Source organism: Streptopelia decaocto, assembly GCF_964273445.1.
Source record: "Streptopelia decaocto genome assembly, chromosome: 1".
Classification (NCBI taxonomy): domain Eukaryota; kingdom Metazoa; phylum Chordata; class Aves; order Columbiformes; family Columbidae; genus Streptopelia; species Streptopelia decaocto.
In genome coordinates, this window is record NC_138663.1 from 15974775 (window position 1) to 15992360 (window position 17586).

The following is a 17586-nucleotide window of genomic DNA, read 5'->3' on the forward strand; positions in this document are numbered from 1 at the left end:
GAAGATAAGAGATACCGTGAAAAGTTGGCACAATAGGCTGAATTTTCTACTCTACATTGCAATAATGAGGGAGGGCCAGTCACATGACATTGCTCCATCTATGACTGACACTGCTGTAGAGCATACAGCAGGCCTCTGGCCAGAAGGCAGAATTAGGATGGGTGAAAAGGCAATCCAACCCTTCCATCTGCTGCGTAAGATAGAGGATGATGCTATTTAGCCTATCTTGAGCTAGCAGGTAGCTCAAGATATCTACTGAGCTGCCTACAGACGGAAGAGAGTCTGTATACCATATCAGTGTACCATTAAAATAAAGTCCACAGACCTAAAAAAGAAAGGACTCAACAAGTTGGGTATATTGACTTTAAATATTTAATGAGATTCACTTTCACACATCCAAATGATTGTGCATACTGTGAATTAGTTCCATCATCTTCACTTACTAACTTTCTCGATAAACATATCAAGAGGCATGTGTTTCTAACTTCACAATTAAAGTTTCTATTAACATCCATTTTTTCTTTTTCTTATGAATGTTGACTCAGTGTTTATTCTACAGTAACCATATAACACACGTAGCACAAGCAGGGCAAAGATAAGCAAGTTTTGCAAAACTTAAACCATCATCTTTGCGTGCATAGACTATCTCAATGCAGTTAAGAGTATGTTTTAATGCCTCTTCGGCTGAGATTTGCAAACTGTGGAACACATGCTTATGCAACATGAACAAACTTGGTACTTACAACAACGGATATTAATGTTCCAACAAAATCAAGGTTATTTAGAAAAATACCTTAAAAGGCTTAAAAGACCTGATTGCTAAAGTTGCTCAGAACTGATTATCAGAATACATTTCCCTATGAGTTAGTTACTCCAGAGAAGTAGCAGCCAAATCTTCTCCCTGGAGCTCCATCTACTGACATCAAAAAAAAAGATGCCACATGTTACTCTTCAGAAGTAAGATCCATAGCCTTAAGATTAGGGGCCAAAGTTGGCAGTGAATGACATTCCCTAAACAAATATTAAAAGTGCTTCCTCCACTATAAGAAGTAGCAAGCACAATATAACAGTACCTACCTTCCAGGGATTCAATTCCAGTTGCTTGGGCCAACAGGTCTTCATGCCTTGCAACAACCTTAAAAAAAAACAGAATAGAGAAATCAACACAGAAAAATGGGGAGGTGTGCCCAAGAGGACTAATAATATTATCATATTCCTACATTAGGCATTAAAGTCTCATCATACCTATTATGCATTAGGTAGGCACAGGAAAAAGCAAGCAAATCTTAAAGGTTAAAGGGTTTTCAGAACACATTTTAATTCACAAAAGCAGCAAGCTCAGAATGAAAAGAGGGTCAGTAACTGCAGCATAGCTGACATCTTAATTAAAGCCAGCAGAGCAATCACACTTCAACACACCATGTATAATAATAATTGTAAATGTAAGCTCAATAATCACAGAGTAATAATGTATATTCACGTCTTACATATTTTCTATTTATGACATTTAGAAGCTGGTTCCCAAAGAATTTACCAGTTTACCAGAGGGAGAGAGAAAGAAGGCTTTCAAACCACACACAAACTTCGCAAGTGTTTTCATTGCAAGGTCCACTGTGGATGCACAGTGTTTCTATAGATTTTACCAAAAAGCCTCCTACTATCCAAACTCAAAAGCTTTCCTGAAGGTGTGGAGGTGTGCTAACAAAAGTTGTATTTGCCCAACTAAAGGTAAGCCTAGGCTACTCTCCAGCACAGAATGAAAAGGTGTAACTTAAATCACTCCTTGTCTTCTCACAATTGTCATCCCAACACACAGGCCAGTGCTTCTGACAGCTGACATGATTATTTGAAGAGTCAGGGAAGATACTTACAAGGAAGGGCAGAACCTCCATGTACCCAGAGGTCAACTGCCAAAACTGAAAACAAGCAGTACATGGCTTCTGGGTAGGAGTATTAAGGGTAGGCTTGACTTAGCCAAGTATCAGATTCATTACAAGCTTTGTTGCAAGTTGTGCCTTTAGTTTCAGAAGCAACAAGATCATAAGATAACTAAGCTTTTGACTAGTTTATACCAACCACCCAGAATAACAGGTATGCTTTAAACTTACTTGTAAATGAAGCTCTTTATCCAACTGACTAATACCTTGGGCAAGTTTTGCTAGTTGCTCAGCTATCACAGCCTGATGGATGGACTGGGAAGTGTAAGCTTTCACATCAAAATCTTCTCTGAAGAAGTCAGCATAACATTCTGAAAAAGATTAAGACTTTATCTTCATGCTTCAAAACAGTTAAATAACATTTATGGACCTAAAGCATACAGTCCTGTGACCTGCTGTTTCTCCAAATATAAAAGTATATATTCTCTACATCACATAATTCAATGAAACACCGATTTGAGAAGAGACCACAATCAAGTTTGGAGATTATGACTGGGGGGCTGGAGAGGGTTGTAAATGGTGAAAAAGACACATGTTCCTTTATTCCTGACATCCTTGTCTTGCGTAGAATACATTAAAAAGCATTGACACCTACTTCTTCAAACTTTACAGTGTAACCAGGGTGAGGCTGTTGAGGTTGTACCTGTTTTCAAACATGCACTTCTCACCTTCAGACTGCGGAGGATCGAAGCGGCATGAGACACCACTCCATGAAATCATGCCGGGCTCTCATAACGGTATTGGTTTAAAAACACTAAATTAAGGAATGATACTGCAGCGATGACTCTGGATCAAGCAAGACCCGAGTTTCCGGACAGCACACATCGGTGTCACCAAGCACCCTCGTCTCTCCGAGCACTTTTTGTGCCCGTCAGGGACCCGCGCTGTGACAGTCCCTGTGCCGCAGCGGGGTCTCCGGCAGCAGCCCCGGCCCCCCCGCCGCCGAAACTTTCCGTCACTTCACAGCACGGGGGTTCCCCGCCATCCTCGCCCCGTCCCGAGCACCGCGGCCTCTCCCCCGGCTCTGCCCGCCCGGCCCAACACCGCCCTCAGGCAGGACCGTCTCCTCGGGGACGGCACCCCCGACACGGTCCCGCCGGCGGGAGCGCACCCAGGCGCTGCTTCCCCCCGCTGCCGCCGCCGAGCCACCCCGCGCGGCGCCCCCGCCGCCAGCGGCCGCGCCTCACCGTCCGCCAGCAGCTCAGCGAGGGCCGGGGCCGGGGCCGCGCCGCCGCCCGCCGCCTCCTCCATGCTGGCAGGTGCCGGGACCGCGCGTCACTCCCGGGCGGCGGCGCGCGGCGATGATGGCGAAGGCGCGCGACGGAACGGGGCCGCCCCGCGAGCGGGCGGGCGGGCGGCAGCGGCAGCGCGCGTGGTGAGCGCGGGGCTGGGCCTGGCGGGGCGGCGCGGGCGGCGCGGGCGGCGGCACCCGGAAAGCTCCGGCGAACGAGAGCGAGCGCACGCCGGGGTGGTCGGGCCGCAGCCCCCGCCGTGCGGGGAGAGGCGGAGGGAGCTGGGCCTGTAGCGGGAGGACGGGAGGCAGCGGACCTGGGCTAGGGCAGCGGCGGTTCTCGCCGGACATGAGGAAAAACTTTCTCCGTGAGGCCCGCGGGCAGGGGCTGCCCGGAGCGCCTGGTCCGGACTCGGAGCCGGGACGTGCCTGGCGGCCCGAGCGGGCCGTGCTGAGAGAAATGAAACACACCGGCGGTACCGCGGGTGTCACCAGGTGCAGCGCGGCGCTTCTGGTGGCAACAGGCGCGTTCTGACACTGTGCAAGGGAGGGACAAACTTTTTAGCAGGGCTTGTTACGACAGGACAGAGGGTAATGTCCTAGAAGAAGAGAGGTTCAGACTAGAAATGAAGGAATTTTTTACAATGAGGGTGTTGAAACACTGGCCCAGGTTGCCCAGAGGGGTGGTAGATGCCCCATCCCTGAAGACATCCCAGGCCAGGCTGGACGGGGCTCTGAGCAACCTGATCTAGTTGAAGATGTCCCTGCTCATTGAAGGGGGGTTGGACTAGGTGACCTCTGAAGGTCACTTCACCTTCTTGCAGGATGCTTTACCGAAAAGGAAGTCCAGTTTAAGCTCTAATGCTTTGCTGTGTGACCCATGAGAAACAGCTGAATTCCTTATACTGCAAACACTGTTTGTTTTTCCAGATGCTGAAAGGATTGTCAATTATACATGATTGGCGACATCGTAGAAACTGAACAATGCCAAGTAAAGGATCCCATGGATTTGTTTCATTCTGGGCAAGTTGTAAAAATATGTGCCCCTATGGTCCGCTATTCAAAGTAAGTAACTGTCAACCATGTCAGGTTTTTTTGTCTGAGGAAGTTTATCTTGACTGGAAAAACAAAGATTATTACCTTTTTCAGTTATTTGAAACAGAGATAGATGTGGGACATGTTTTATCTTATAATTGGACATCCCCACAGTACTGCATATCAGAACAGCTTTTTAGAATAGCTAATCAGAAAAAATTCTTTACTATCTACCTCTTAATTTTCATATGTCTGCAGGTTGGCTTTCAGAACCTTGGTTAGGAAGTACAGTTGTGATTTGTGTTACACACCAATGATAGTGGCAGCTGATTTTGTGAGATCTGCAAAAGCCAGAGACAGCGAATTCACAACAAACAAAGGTATTTTTTTAATAAATCATTGCCTTGTCAGAATGTTTTATGTGGTGATAAGCCAAATTGGCCAAGTGAATGAAGTCTGTCACACGACTTGACATCCATTAACAATTTTGGTATACCGTATCTGATGGATTGTAAAACAATAGAAACATTCTAAGTGAGAGTAAGCACACCCAAGTGATAGTGTGTTAAATGAAATAGTGGAAAATCTTATCTCCACATGAAATCGGGGCCTCCAAACTGATTTAGATGTGTGGTGGTTTGATCACACATAGCTGGCCAGTAGCTATGCACCCACACAGCTGTTCACTTGTTCCTCTTCCATGCCCCCCAGCAGCACAGGGGGAGAATAGGAATCACAGAATCACAGAATGTTAGGCGTTGCAAGGGACCTCAAAAGATCATCTGGTCCAATCCCCCTGCCGGAGCAGGAACACCCAGATGAGGTTACACAGGAATGTGTCTGGGCAGGTTTTGAATGTCTCCAAAGTAGGAGACTCCACAACCCTCCTGGGCAGCCTGTTACAGTGCTCTGTCACCCTCGCTGTGAAGAAGTTTCTTCTCATATTTAAGTGGAACCTCTTGCGTTCCAGTTTGTACCCATTGCCCCTTGTCCTATCATTGGTTGTCACCGAGAAGAGCCTGGCTCCGTCCTCGTGACACTCACCTTTTACATTATTTATAAACATTAATTAGGTCACCCCTCAGTCTCCTCCAAGCTAAAGAGACCCAGCTCCCTCAGCCTTTCCTCATAAGGGAGATGTTCCACTCCATCATCTTTGTTGCTCTGCGCTGGACTCTCTCCAGCAGTTCCCTGTCCTTCTGGAACTGAGGGGCCCAGAACTGGACACAACATTCCAGGTGTGGTCTCACCAGGGCAGAGTAGAGGGGAAGGAGAACCTCTCTTGACCTACTAACCACCCCCTTTCTAATACACCCCAGGATGCCATTTGCCTTCCTGGCCACAAGGGCACAGTGCTGGCTCATGGTCATCCTGCTGTCCACCAGGACCCCCAGGTCCCTTTCCCCTACACTGCTCTCTAACAGGTCGTTCCCCAACTTTTACTGGAACCTGGGGTTGTTCCTGCCCCGATGCAAAACTCTACACTTGCCTTTGTTATATTTCATTAAATTTTTCCCCGCCCAACTCTCCAGCCTGTCCAGGTCTCGCTGGATGGCAGCACAGCCTTCTGGCGTGTCAGCCACTCCTCCCAGCTTGGTGTCATCAGCAAACTTTCTGATAGTACACTCTATTCCCTCATCCAAGTCATTGATGAATATATTGAATAGTACTGGTCCCAGTACTGACCCTTGAGGGACTCCACTAGATACAGGCCTCCAAGTTGACACTGTCCCATTGACCACGAGTCTCTGGCTTCTTTACTTCAGCCAGTTCACAGTCCACCTCACTACCCAATCATCCAGTCCACACTTCCTCAATTTAGCTGTGAGGATGCTGTGAGAGACTGTATCACATGCTTTACTGAAATCAAGATAGACCACATCCACCGCTCTACCATCCTCTATCCACCTGGTTATGTCCTCATAAAAGGCTATGAGGTTGGTTAAGCGTGACTTCCCCTTGGTAAAGCCATGATGACTGCCCCTAATGACCCTGTTATCCTTGATATGCCTTGAGATGGCACCAAGGATAAGTTGTTCCGTCACCTTTCCAGGGATGGAGGTGAGGCTGACTGGTCTACAGTTACCCAAGTCCTCCTTCTTGCCCTTTTTGAAGACTGGAGTGACATTTGCTTTCCTCCAGTCCTCAGGCACCTCTCCCATTTCCCACAACTTAGCAAAGATAATGGAGAGTGGCCTAGCGATGACTTCAGCCAGCTGCCTCAGCACCCGCAGGTGCATCCCATCAGGAGCCATGGATTTATGGATGTCCAGATTGCTTAATTGGTCCTTAACCCAGTCCTCATCAACCGGGGCAAACTCCTCCATTGTCCTGACTTCCTCTGGGGCCTCAGGGGTATGGGGCTTCTCAGGACAGCCTCCGGCAGTGAAGAAGCAAAGGAAGAGCAAAGGCAAGAAAAACTTGCTTGGTCAAGATAAATAGAGCTTAATAAGTGAAGAAAGAAGGAGAAAAAAAAAAAACAAGTGATACGGAGGCAATCACTTTCCACCTCACACCAGCAGACCAATGGCCAGCCAGTCTGCAAGCGACAGCCACCCTGGAACACAATTTCTGTGTCCCAGCCCCCTTTCTTCATCCCTTGCTGCTCCAGTTTTATTGCTGAACTTCATGTTGTGCAGTGTGCAATATTCTCTGGGCCAGTTGGGGTCAGCTGTCCCAGCCGTGTCCACTCCCAGTTTTTTGCCTACCTCAATCTGTTTGCTGGGGATGGGGAGACAGAGTGAGAAAAGGTTTTGTCACTGTGCAAGTCCTGTGTAGCAATAGCCAAAGCACTGGTGCATTATCAACACTGGTTTTGTCACAAAATCCAAAACACAGCACCATACAGGTTGCTATAAATATACTTCAAATACAGTTAAAAATTAACTCCATCCCAGCCAGAGCCAGTACAGGATGGCAGGAAGATTCTTTTCCCAGCAATTGCTGTTTCTTGTGTCTTTCAGAGACTAAAAGTTAACTCACCAGGAAAAACTTTCTGGTCTCTAACAAAACTAAGGGGTTGCTAAAGATGAAAAGATTAATAGACCAGACATTGATACAGTGGAATCAAGGACTGATAAAAGAAGCAGTTTCAAATTAGCTGGAGTAGAAAGTGGGAGGGGTTGTTGGTGGACTCCTTGAGATTTTGAGAGGGTGATAAAAAGGAGCAAGAAGAGACCAGGAGGTTCACAGAATCACAGAATGTTATGGATTGGAAGGGACCTCAAAAGATCATCTAGCCCAATCCCCCTGCTGGAGCAGGAACACTTACACAGTGAGGTTACACAGGAATGTGTCCAGGCGGGTTTTGAATGTCTCCAGAGGAGGAGACTCCACAACCCCCCTGGGCAGCCTGTTCCAGTGTTCTGTCACCTTCACTGAGAATAAGTTTCTTCTCAAATTTAAGTGGAACCTCTTGTGTTCCAGTTTGAACCCATTACCCCTTGTCCTACCGTTGGTTGTCACCAAGAAGAGCCTGGCTCCATCCTCCTGGCACTCACCCTTTATATATTTGTAAACATTAATAAGGTCACCCCTCAGTCTCCAAAGGTTGAAGGTTGAAGCATGGCCGGGGTTGATGAGGAGAAGCAAGGCTTCGGGCATGGTGCAGAAACATAACCAAAACACATACAAAAGGAAGAAGTATAAGGTGTTGTACAGAGCCCTGGCTGTAAAGCAAAAGATAAAAGTGATGTGAAATATGTGGGAAGATGTGACAATAATGGTACAGATCTGCTGGCCTGAAGTGGCTGCAGAAGAAAAGTGTAACAAGGAACACACAAGCATAGGCCACAACCGCAGGAATGAAGAGAGCGCTGCTAACGTGCTAGTAAGATCAGCATGCAGGATCTATGAAATGTGATTATTTAATCTATTCAGACCACTGAATTGGTGGTTTCATAAGTGTATATATAATAGCAGGGGAAGTACATATTGTTATTTTGGCACTGGCTGTTTACTGTTGTGCATTATTCAAATAGAGCAGAGCAATTCCAGAGAGAAGTCACATTGGGCAACACAGGTAGACTCTCTTATTAGTGGAATTCAACTTTTAAAAGCATGAATAATTCTTTATGTGTAAAAATAAATAAGAACATAAGTAACAATATGGATGGCTCAAAGCTCCACAGAGCCACTAGTTTTCCCCCTTTGAATTTACTTATATTTCCAATCTACTCAACAGCCTGTGGCATTGAAGTTCCACACTTCAGATATGTAGTGTATTCTGGGGGGGTGCAGGGGCAGGGAAAGAGGAAATTCTCCTTTATGCTGTAGCTTTGCTGCCTGATAACAAGGGGTGCAAAATGAAATGTTCTAGTGTTTCAAACATCTTATCACTATTCACTTCTTTCATGGTGGCCTTAATTCTATAGGCCTCTAAAACATTCTGCCTCAGACAGCTTTGCCAAGATTATAGTATTTATATTGTTAGCTTTTATGATTTTAACAAGTAGCTCCACAACAGGTTGTGAAATTTTACTGTGTTTTTCTGTTTAACTTCCTGGCTGTTTGGGATTTTGTATTCTTATTGCTGGAGTAGGTTTGGAATCTACAATTGCAATTTCTGTTTTCCATTTTCTTCAGCATTGATGTTTCTTTGTTGCGTATTTCTCAAGCAGAGGTAGCTGTTCTTTGTGGCTGCTGCTAAAAAATTAATATGGCTAGACTTGGTATTTTTATTACCTAATCCTCAACCAAAAAAATGGGAGTGTGGGATTATTCCAAAATATTAGCTGTAACAATATAAATCTCTTCAGCTGGAGCTCTGTATTAAATGGACGCTGGTTTGAAAATATGCAAGGGATTGTTTTTTGCTTGCTGGATTTTTAGGTAACTTCTAGAAGTGTTTCAGCTTGATTGAGAGGGTACTGCTGCCCTTTCTGACTTAAGCTCCACTACTTCAAGAACTACTTCTTTTTCACTAAAACAGAAAAATCTTCAGAAGCACTTGTGGTCTTTTCAGTACCAGAAGTGCACTTGCTTTGTGCACTTGCTTTATACATTTGCTGGATCATCTCTTTCCATCAGGGCTCAGATATCCCGCTTTCTCTTGACTGCAGCAATTGTTTATACGGTAAGTGAGTGCTAAGACTGTTTGAGATATTTTTAGATGCCTTTAATGTAATGCAGTAGCTGTAAAAGAGGAGAGCGTGTTCCAAATGACCATCTGGCTCTCTGCAGGGGCTTAGTAAACCACAAGTAGTTCAGCAGACCCAAATTGAGGAGCACTGACACTTTGGTTTCCCACTTGAGACAAAGCTGCTAAAGCTGCCTGGGTCTGTGTGTTCTCATTCCAGCTCTGCATATCACACTGTGGATAAAAAGCAGCCATGTTGGCACAGGAGGGGGGAAAAGATGGATTGGGATAAGGAAGGGCAAAGCTTTTGGGGTTTTTAGCTCCTTTCTGAAGGGTTGGTTCTGTAAACAAGTGTACTGGTTTCAGCTGGGGTAGGGTTAATTTTCTTCCTAGTAGCTGGTATAGTGCTGTGTTCTGGATTTAGTATGAGAAGAATCTTGATAATACACTGATGTTTTGGTTGTTGCCAAGCAATGTTTATACCAAGTTGTCACATCCCACCATCCGGTATGAGGGGAGAAGTGACTCAGGTTTGTGGGTCCCCCCTCGTTTGGAAAACAGTACACACAGTACTTAAGGTCCACAAACAAAAGGCTTTTATTTTGCACCTTGGCCCAAATGGTATTTGATTTCATGACAGAAGGATTTACGTTATTGTAGATTTGATTGGTAAACATAAAAATTTTGCGGCATATGCAGGGTTGTAAATCTCATGTTACTATGTTACTTACAAAAGGGAAAGCAAAAAAGGTAGAAGTATCGGAAAGAAAGAAAAGAGAGAGATTTCACCATCCTTATGGCTCTGCTTTATGTGTGATGGAGTTCGCAGTCTCGGGTCCAGCAATGTGCGGCGTCCTCTGGTGTCTTGTTCAGTTCATGTGGTGAGACTGATGGGCAGAGTGGTCCTCAGGATGGTGGGTGGGTGCCACCAGTGCTTGTACAAGGTGGGCCTTTATAGCCCTCTGGGTTGCCTGCTTGTGTAACTTCTGGTCTTTTCTGGAGGTGTTATTGTGAAAGAGAGAAAAGTCTGGGGGGAAGGGGTGATTGTGAAAGATTGACAAGTCTCCAGCCATGTTGAAGGGTCTCAGCTTTTCTCTTTGTGCCATGCTGGGCGTATCAGAAGGTGGAGCTATGTGCCCTCCCGCAGGTATCCCCCACCTCCTGTATTGACCAGCCAGCCTGGTCTGTGGCTTGTCTTTGATATGTAAATCGCAATTCACCTAATTTACCTTATACTGAATATATCATCTCCTGTGGCTGGATGAACTGGTTTTGCCACAATGTTTCAGCCATTATCCTTATCAGTATATGACACAAGTCAAGCACTTTTCATTTAGAAAGCTGCAGGTGCACAAGAAGCTGGGAGGGGGCACAGGCAGGACAACTGACCTAAACTGGCCAAAGGGATACTCCATACCATAAGATGCCATGCTCATTATATATTTGGAGGGAAGAAGAAGGAAGGGCAAGAGTGATGACGTTTGTCTTCCCAAGTAACCATTACATGTAATGGAGCCCTGCTGTCTTGGGGATGGCTGAACACCTGCCTGCCCATGGGAAGCAGTGAATGAATTCTTAGTTTTGCTTTGCTTGCGTCCGTGGCTTTACCTGTTAAACTGTCTTTATGTCAGCCCACAAGTTTTCGCACTTTTCTGATTCTCTCCCGCATCCCATGGGGTGAGGAGTGAGCAAGCAGCTGTGTGGTGCTGAGTTGCTGGCTCAGGTTACACCACAACAGCAAGTTTCCCACCTGGCAAGACAGACAGCTCTCTCAGCGCAGCAAAGACGCATCATCTTTGTGAAAGATAAGCATCTAACCAGTTTCAATCAGAAGAAGTATAAGTTGAGCCAGCAGTAGCCATCTAGGCCACGTGTTTGTCTGAATTCCCACCTATCTCAATAGACACACTCATTTAGTAACCACTGGTCAGCTACCTCTATTTATTTGTAAACTGGGGCTCATAGGATCACAAAAAAAGTTGAATTTGGAAGGACCTCTGTAGGTCATGTTATCCAGCGCCCATGCTCAAGCGGGGTCATCTAGAGCCAGTTGCCCAGGAGCGTCGCCAGACAGCTTTTCAATAAATGAAAACATTAAACATTTAGAATTTCTTCTTTTTACTTTGTTTGTTTGGTTTGGGTTTTTTTAATCTCTAAATATCTTTTCTTTGGAGTAGGTGATCGTCCATTGATTGTTCAGTTTGCTGCTAAAGAAGCACAGGTTTTGTGTGATGCTGCCCGTATCGTCTGTCCTTTTGCAGATGGAATAGACCTGAACTGTGGCTGTCCTCAAAGGTAAAGTTTTGAAAAAGCTGGATAAATATGATGAAATCATTTGAGAATAAAGAATGCTGGTCTTCATTTTCATAGTAACTTCTGTCTTAACTTAAAAATAGACTTTGACGGAGAAACAGCTTTTTAACCTGTCAGGAATGTCTCTGTGGCAAGGCACTGTTCTGAATGTTCTGAGATGCCTGTCACCACGGTGAGACTGGGAAAACCAGGTGTATTTGCCAGCTTGCCTTTTTACATTTCTGAGATATTGAGTGTTGGCTCAGAAGGAAAATGTCCATCCCTTCTCAACAGCTGTTAAATATGCATTACCAAAAAGAGCTTGCTGCAAATAATTTGGAGAGTGTTTTGAAAAATGATGTGGCAATTCCCATAATAACGAGGCAAATCCCTGATGTCTCAGACTTCTGCAAATGAAGGATAGTCTCTAAAATATAATTATACAGATTATATAATTCTGGAAGTGCTGAAAATAATTTCTTCCATCTTTTATTAGGTTTATAAGTACAGTGACTTAGTGATCTACTTTTCACTTAAATTGATTAAGATTTTGTCTTGATAGTGAAACAAAGTAGTAATGCATAAATGAAAATTCTTGCGAACTCATTCAGTTGAGAACTATTTCTTACATGCTTGTCAGGCAGTCTTTTTCTAAGTGAAGACCTCAAAGATAAATGTAGGAAAGCAAAAGAAAATACTTAATTTGTCTATTCTAATTAGGTTGTCTTGACTTAAAATTATAATATTAAAATTATAGTATTTGAGAAAACTTTTCTGGAGAGATCTCAGACTTCAGAATGGAAATTTGTATTTTTTTCTAAGCTAACTACAGTTAAGTATGCCACACTGTAACTTCCTTTTAGGCAAAAAATATATCCTGACTTTTGAATCCTTTGTTTCCTGTGTGTGCTGGTTTCAAAATAACATAACTTTGTGCACTTAATCTGCCTTTATTAGAAAAAATGTTTAAGAAAAAAACTGCTGCTGCTGCTAAAGCGAAGCAAAGATTATTCCTGCCAATCAAAATAAAGTTTTTTGCAGTTGAGGGAAAACAGAATATTACTGAAATAATATCCTTACTTGCACTCCAAAAATCTTCCTTTTCAATCCAAAGTAATTTTCTGTTTAGAAGAAATCCATGATCCAATGGAAAAGGAAACATCGAACTATTTTATATATGATCTAAACCATCATTGATTAAATGCTAATTTATCTTGTGACTCCATTTTGTGGACAGAAAATTGAACTGGAAAAGATTAGTAACTTGTCCAAAGTTCTAACAGCACAATGGAGATTCAATGGGGATCTAAAAGCTGGTGTCAAACAGCCAGTACTATCTCTGTTTACTCAGCCACACATTCTAAAGGTCCTAAGGAAAGAAACTGATCTATTTGACTGAAATAGGTTTGCATTTTTTCAAATGTAGAGAACAAATGTTCTTTTTCTTTTAAAGATGGGCAATGTCAGAAGGTTATGGTGCTTGCTTAATAAATAAACCAGAGCTCATTCGAGATATGGTGAGACATGTACGGAATCAGATTGACAACCCTGGATTTTCAGTATCTATTAAAATAAGGTAGGTCTAACTTAAGTGCTTCTTACTACTTCGTGGTACATGGAAGAATCCTTTTAACTTTTTTTTAAAGAAACATATTAGTGTAATAGTTACACTATACTTTAATATATCAAATTCTATTATTACACATTATAATTATTTTCTTATGTGTGAAGACTGCTGAGATTTTTTGACCCCAGATGGTGGAAGAATATCTGGGGCAAGCAATCCCAGGCTTAGATAGTACAACCAGCACAGCCTTTGATGGCTTACCTAGATAACCTACTGGATGCTGGAGTTTTCTTGCAATCCAAACAACATGAAAGCACAAGCTAAAAGGTCTAGGGTTCCATACAAGAAAAGCAATGCATGATCTGTACTGTCACAAGGATTTACTTTGTGAGCTGTTGGAGGCCACGGTTGCCGTTGGCTATAAAGGGAAGAGTAACAAAACTGGGAACTGGTCCTCACAGCTGCTGTAAGGAACACATCCTGCTTCCCTTCATCACTTCCGAAACTTCTGTAAACTGCTTCACCAGCTATTTCTCCACACATCCCATGTGGCTTTTGCATATCTGTCAGTTAAATTTCAGCTCAGTTTGCAGTCCTTCAGGAAAGGGGAACTAGTATAAATAGGATTTTTTTTCATAAAATACGCAAAAATAATGAAGTTTATTTTATAGAATCTTTTGGGCGCCCTTTGCTTAATGTCTATACATTTTACCATGTGTATTTCAGAGATGCAATTTAATTAGGAAGTGCTAAATTAAATAGTGGTTTCAATACATTAAACTCATATGTCTTTATTAAACAAAAAAACCCTCTATATCTTCCAACAGTAGTATTTTCTTTATTTATACTGTTATACAAACCTGTGGTAACTCCTCCTTAGGGGTGGGGCTTTTTGTACAGTTCAGGTAACTTATTATCTAATGTTTTCATTCCTTGGAATTTTAGGATCCATGAGGACTTAAAAAGAACAGTTGACCTTTGTCAAAAAGCCGAAGCAACTGGAGTTTCATGGATTACAGTACATGGGAGAAGTGTACAAGAAAGACATCAGCCTGTACATTATGATGCAATTAAAATAATTAAACAAAGCATGTCCATACCTGTTGTGGCTAATGGAGACATTAAAACTTTAAAAGATGCTGAAAATGTTCATCACTTGACAGGAGCAGATGGTAAGATTATACATATTCTATTTTCTAAGTAAACTTACAAATCAGATTTCAACGTATTTATTTTGGCTGTAAGTAGGACATGATTTGAGTGCTTTTCGCTCTTTGAGGAGACAAATGAAAGAGGATATTTTAGATGACTTTGGATTCTCATAAACAGAATCACTTGTAATCATCAGAGCACTAGAGCACTGTTATTCAAAGCCACAAATAATGATTTCTAAGGCAAATTACAAAAGCTCTTTGCTTAATTATGCTGTCTCATCACTCAGTAGTGGAGTTCAGTTCACTTCAAATATTCATTCCATCACTTTATGGAGCTGATCATCTTTTAAAGAGCTGTAAACTTCCACTTGGAAATCTCTACTTCCTGCACACGGAGCAGATTTCTTACAGCTAGAATATGGCGGAAAAAGGAAATATTTCTAAGCCAAATCCTTAGCAGTTAAGATGGTTAGCTTCAAGGACACGGTGAGTGTTTGCACTCCCATATCTGTATGTATTTATGTCATCATACACTTCAGTGGTAGAATTTTGGAGTAAAGGATTGCCCTGAAGTTATTTAGGCAGAATAGATTCCTGCAACTGTTTATGGTTTCGAGACAATATGGAAATTCAGTAAATGTTTTGAAGAGGTGATCTGTATCTATACACTTTGGATCTCACAGCTAGAGAATAACACGACACAGAACAGTAGCTAGTGTTACGTGGAAACGTTCATGTGGTGGGTCTCTTTTGACACTATTGATATTTAATGGCAGCAATAAAAACTAGTTGAAGAGGAGACTAAATGTGATAGATTATGTGTTGACAGTGCAGGAAAACAGAATCTCTTAATTACAGAAAAATTACAATAGAATTTCTATGGGTTTGTCTGAGAATTTGGAATTATAGTTGTAAATACACTTCAGAAAGATTTACTGCAGATCAAGAACCCTGAGATTTATATAACTGGGACATTGAGCTCTTACTGGAGGAAGGATTCTATGTCAGTGAATCAGCTGAGTTGCACTAAAAATAACTAAATTTAGCATATTACTACCCTTGTGTCTTTCCATCATAATTGTATGTTAAAAAGGCAGGCTTACATGTGTGTAGCAAATAAAAACAAAATAGTATTGAATTGTGGTTTCAGAAGTAGGGAAGAAAAGCTTCTGTGTCCTGCATTTCATTTCAAAATTTCTGGCAGGATATGTCATCAAGTGGAATGCGTTGACAGGTATTGTAGTACTCTGAAGTTTGGATCGTTAAACAGATTTCTCTGATACAGCTATAATGATCATCCCTGTTCTCCCATTGCTTGTCTGTAAGCTTTGGGTAGTTGTCGTGCGGGGTGTTATACAAAATCTACAGGAAGATCTAATGTAACATTTAAACTATAATGTAACTTACTGCTTTCATTTCCAATTTGAAGGTATAATGGTGGCTCGAGGACTCTTAGCAAATCCGGCGATGTTTGCAGGATACGAAGATACACCTTTGGAGTGCATCCAGGACTGGGTTGACATTGCTCTTGAGCATGGAACTCCTTTTACATGTTTTCACCACCACTTGATGTACATGATGGAACGCATAACTTCAAAACAAGAGAAAAAAGTTTTTAATGCTTTATCAAGTACCTCAGCAGTACTAGATTATCTGAACGACCATTATGGCGTGTGATAACTGAAAGTATTTTAGTTCTATGTAAACTTGTATTTTGCAATTGTCAACACATTGTTGAAGTTTTAATTGGGTTCCTACTTATAAGTCATACTCATATATTGCATATTTTCAGCACAGCATAACATTCTGATCAGGATAATACTTTAGTATTTTTATGTCAGCATTTTTCACTCCAGAAAATATTCCAGATTGCACAAATGTTGTGTTCTATTTAAAATGCACTACTACACAGAGGATTATTGTAAGATTCCAGTAATTTTTTTTCACCAGACAATTGCTCGCAGCAATGTTTTTGCAAAACTAGGGCCTTTCTTATGTGAAACCTCCTAAATTCAGAACAGCTACTCATAAATAACACCAAGAATTTGAGACCAAAAGAATATGAAGGGAGCAATTATAGGCATTTTTGCCTTAACTGACATAAGCTGTACCTTTGAGTACATTTTTCAGGTTTAAAGACTGCGAGGCCTTGAGGCCCAGCATAGTATCCTCTTTAAAATTAAATGTTTCTTTTGCAGTTTTAAACTTTCTAAACTTGCTTACGACTCAGAAAAATTCCACACTTCATATAGTGAAAGAAGCCTAGAACAGATAAATGACAGAAAGAAGGAAAGAGTAAAATGAAGAGATAGTTTAAAGTAAGTACAAACAACTGAATCTAAATTAAAAGACTTGAAAGTTCAACCTAACTAAATTCAGTTTTGTTTATCTACTGTATAATAATTATATAAAAGACTAAATCCCTGTCATATACCAAAACAGAACTTTATAGGTCAAAGAAAAGCTAACAGATTCTCTCAGTGGGGCTCTTACAGTCCTTTCTGCCTGCTGGCATGTTGCTTATCAAAGCATGACAGCCACTTGGCTTAGAATCTTTGTATAGGAGGGAAATCGTGAAAATTAGAACAAGATAATAACATTACAGACCAGCTGCATTTGTTCTGCAAGGGAAATTTCACAAATCTGTGCAGTACAATTATTTGTAATCAAATAGTTTGTTTTCTTTAAATGTTTACACATAAATTCATACCAGAAATTGCTTAGTTTTCTGACTCTGATACTTCTGTGAATATACAAGTAAACAGTTCTAAATTTTCTAAATAAATTACTTGGGTTTGTATGCAACTGTAATTTTTTTTTTATTACACTATAAACTGTAACAACCTGGGGGAGGGATGGTTGCTTTTGATGCTACTCCCCAAATCTTTTAATCATTCAACTATCTACATTCTCACAATTCTTTTAATGCAATGGTGTAAAAGACTTGATGATTTTTTATAGCTAATATGTTCCAATTTAGGCACATGAACAAAAGTTTGAAAGACACAACCATCAAGTCCAGGTCACTATTTAAGACACTGAAGTTATGTAGCTCTTCTGATGTGGTCACCTTCCTGATGTGTTAACAAATGGAAAACTACAGACATGCTTTGCTGTCCTAGACTAATTGACACAATCTCTACAGCCTTTTTTGGTGTGGTAGGTTCTCCATTCCTTCGTTCTTCTTGATTGTAATGTTTTCTTCACATTGAATGAGCACAATTATGTATGGCATTTCAGGTAAAACCCCAGCAATGTCTTCTGCAGTTAATACTTTGCTTTTCCTCAGCTAA

At 42.0% G+C, this 17586-nt stretch overlaps 2 protein-coding genes across 6 annotated transcripts in view; one reads left to right on the top strand and one right to left on the bottom strand.

Annotated features, from left to right (window-relative positions):
• COG5 (component of oligomeric golgi complex 5) overlaps window positions 1-3300 on the bottom strand; it is a 189038-nt gene extending 185738 nt beyond the window's left edge. The window contains exons 1-3 of the mRNA XM_082076141.1: window positions 3125-3300; window positions 2109-2248; window positions 1078-1135 (exon numbers count right to left, since the gene is read on the bottom strand). Coding sequence (XP_081932267.1) covers window positions 1078-1135; window positions 2109-2248; window positions 3125-3188 — 262 coding nt within the window. The 5' untranslated portion in view covers window positions 3189-3300. The remainder of the gene's footprint in view (window positions 1-1077; window positions 1136-2108; window positions 2249-3124) is intronic.
• DUS4L (dihydrouridine synthase 4 like) lies at window positions 3190-17098 on the top strand. Of its 5 annotated transcripts, none has more exons than XM_082076144.1 (8): window positions 3190-3309; window positions 4099-4233; window positions 4462-4583; window positions 9134-9277; window positions 11458-11575; window positions 13026-13148; window positions 14085-14311; window positions 15723-17098. In XM_082076144.1, exons 2-8 carry the CDS (start codon window positions 4124-4126, stop codon window positions 15968-15970), a joined length of 1092 nt encoding a protein of 363 aa, XP_081932270.1. In that variant the 5' UTR covers window positions 3190-3309; window positions 4099-4123; the 3' UTR covers window positions 15971-17098. The 5 variants fall into 5 exon arrangements, with proteins under 5 accessions (XP_081932270.1, XP_081932274.1, XP_081932273.1 ...); XM_082076148.1 differs by lacking the exon at window positions 15723-17098 and adding an exon at window positions 14629-15702; XM_082076145.1 differs by having other exon boundaries at window positions 3275-3312.
• Window positions 17099-17586: the final 488 nt, after the last annotated feature.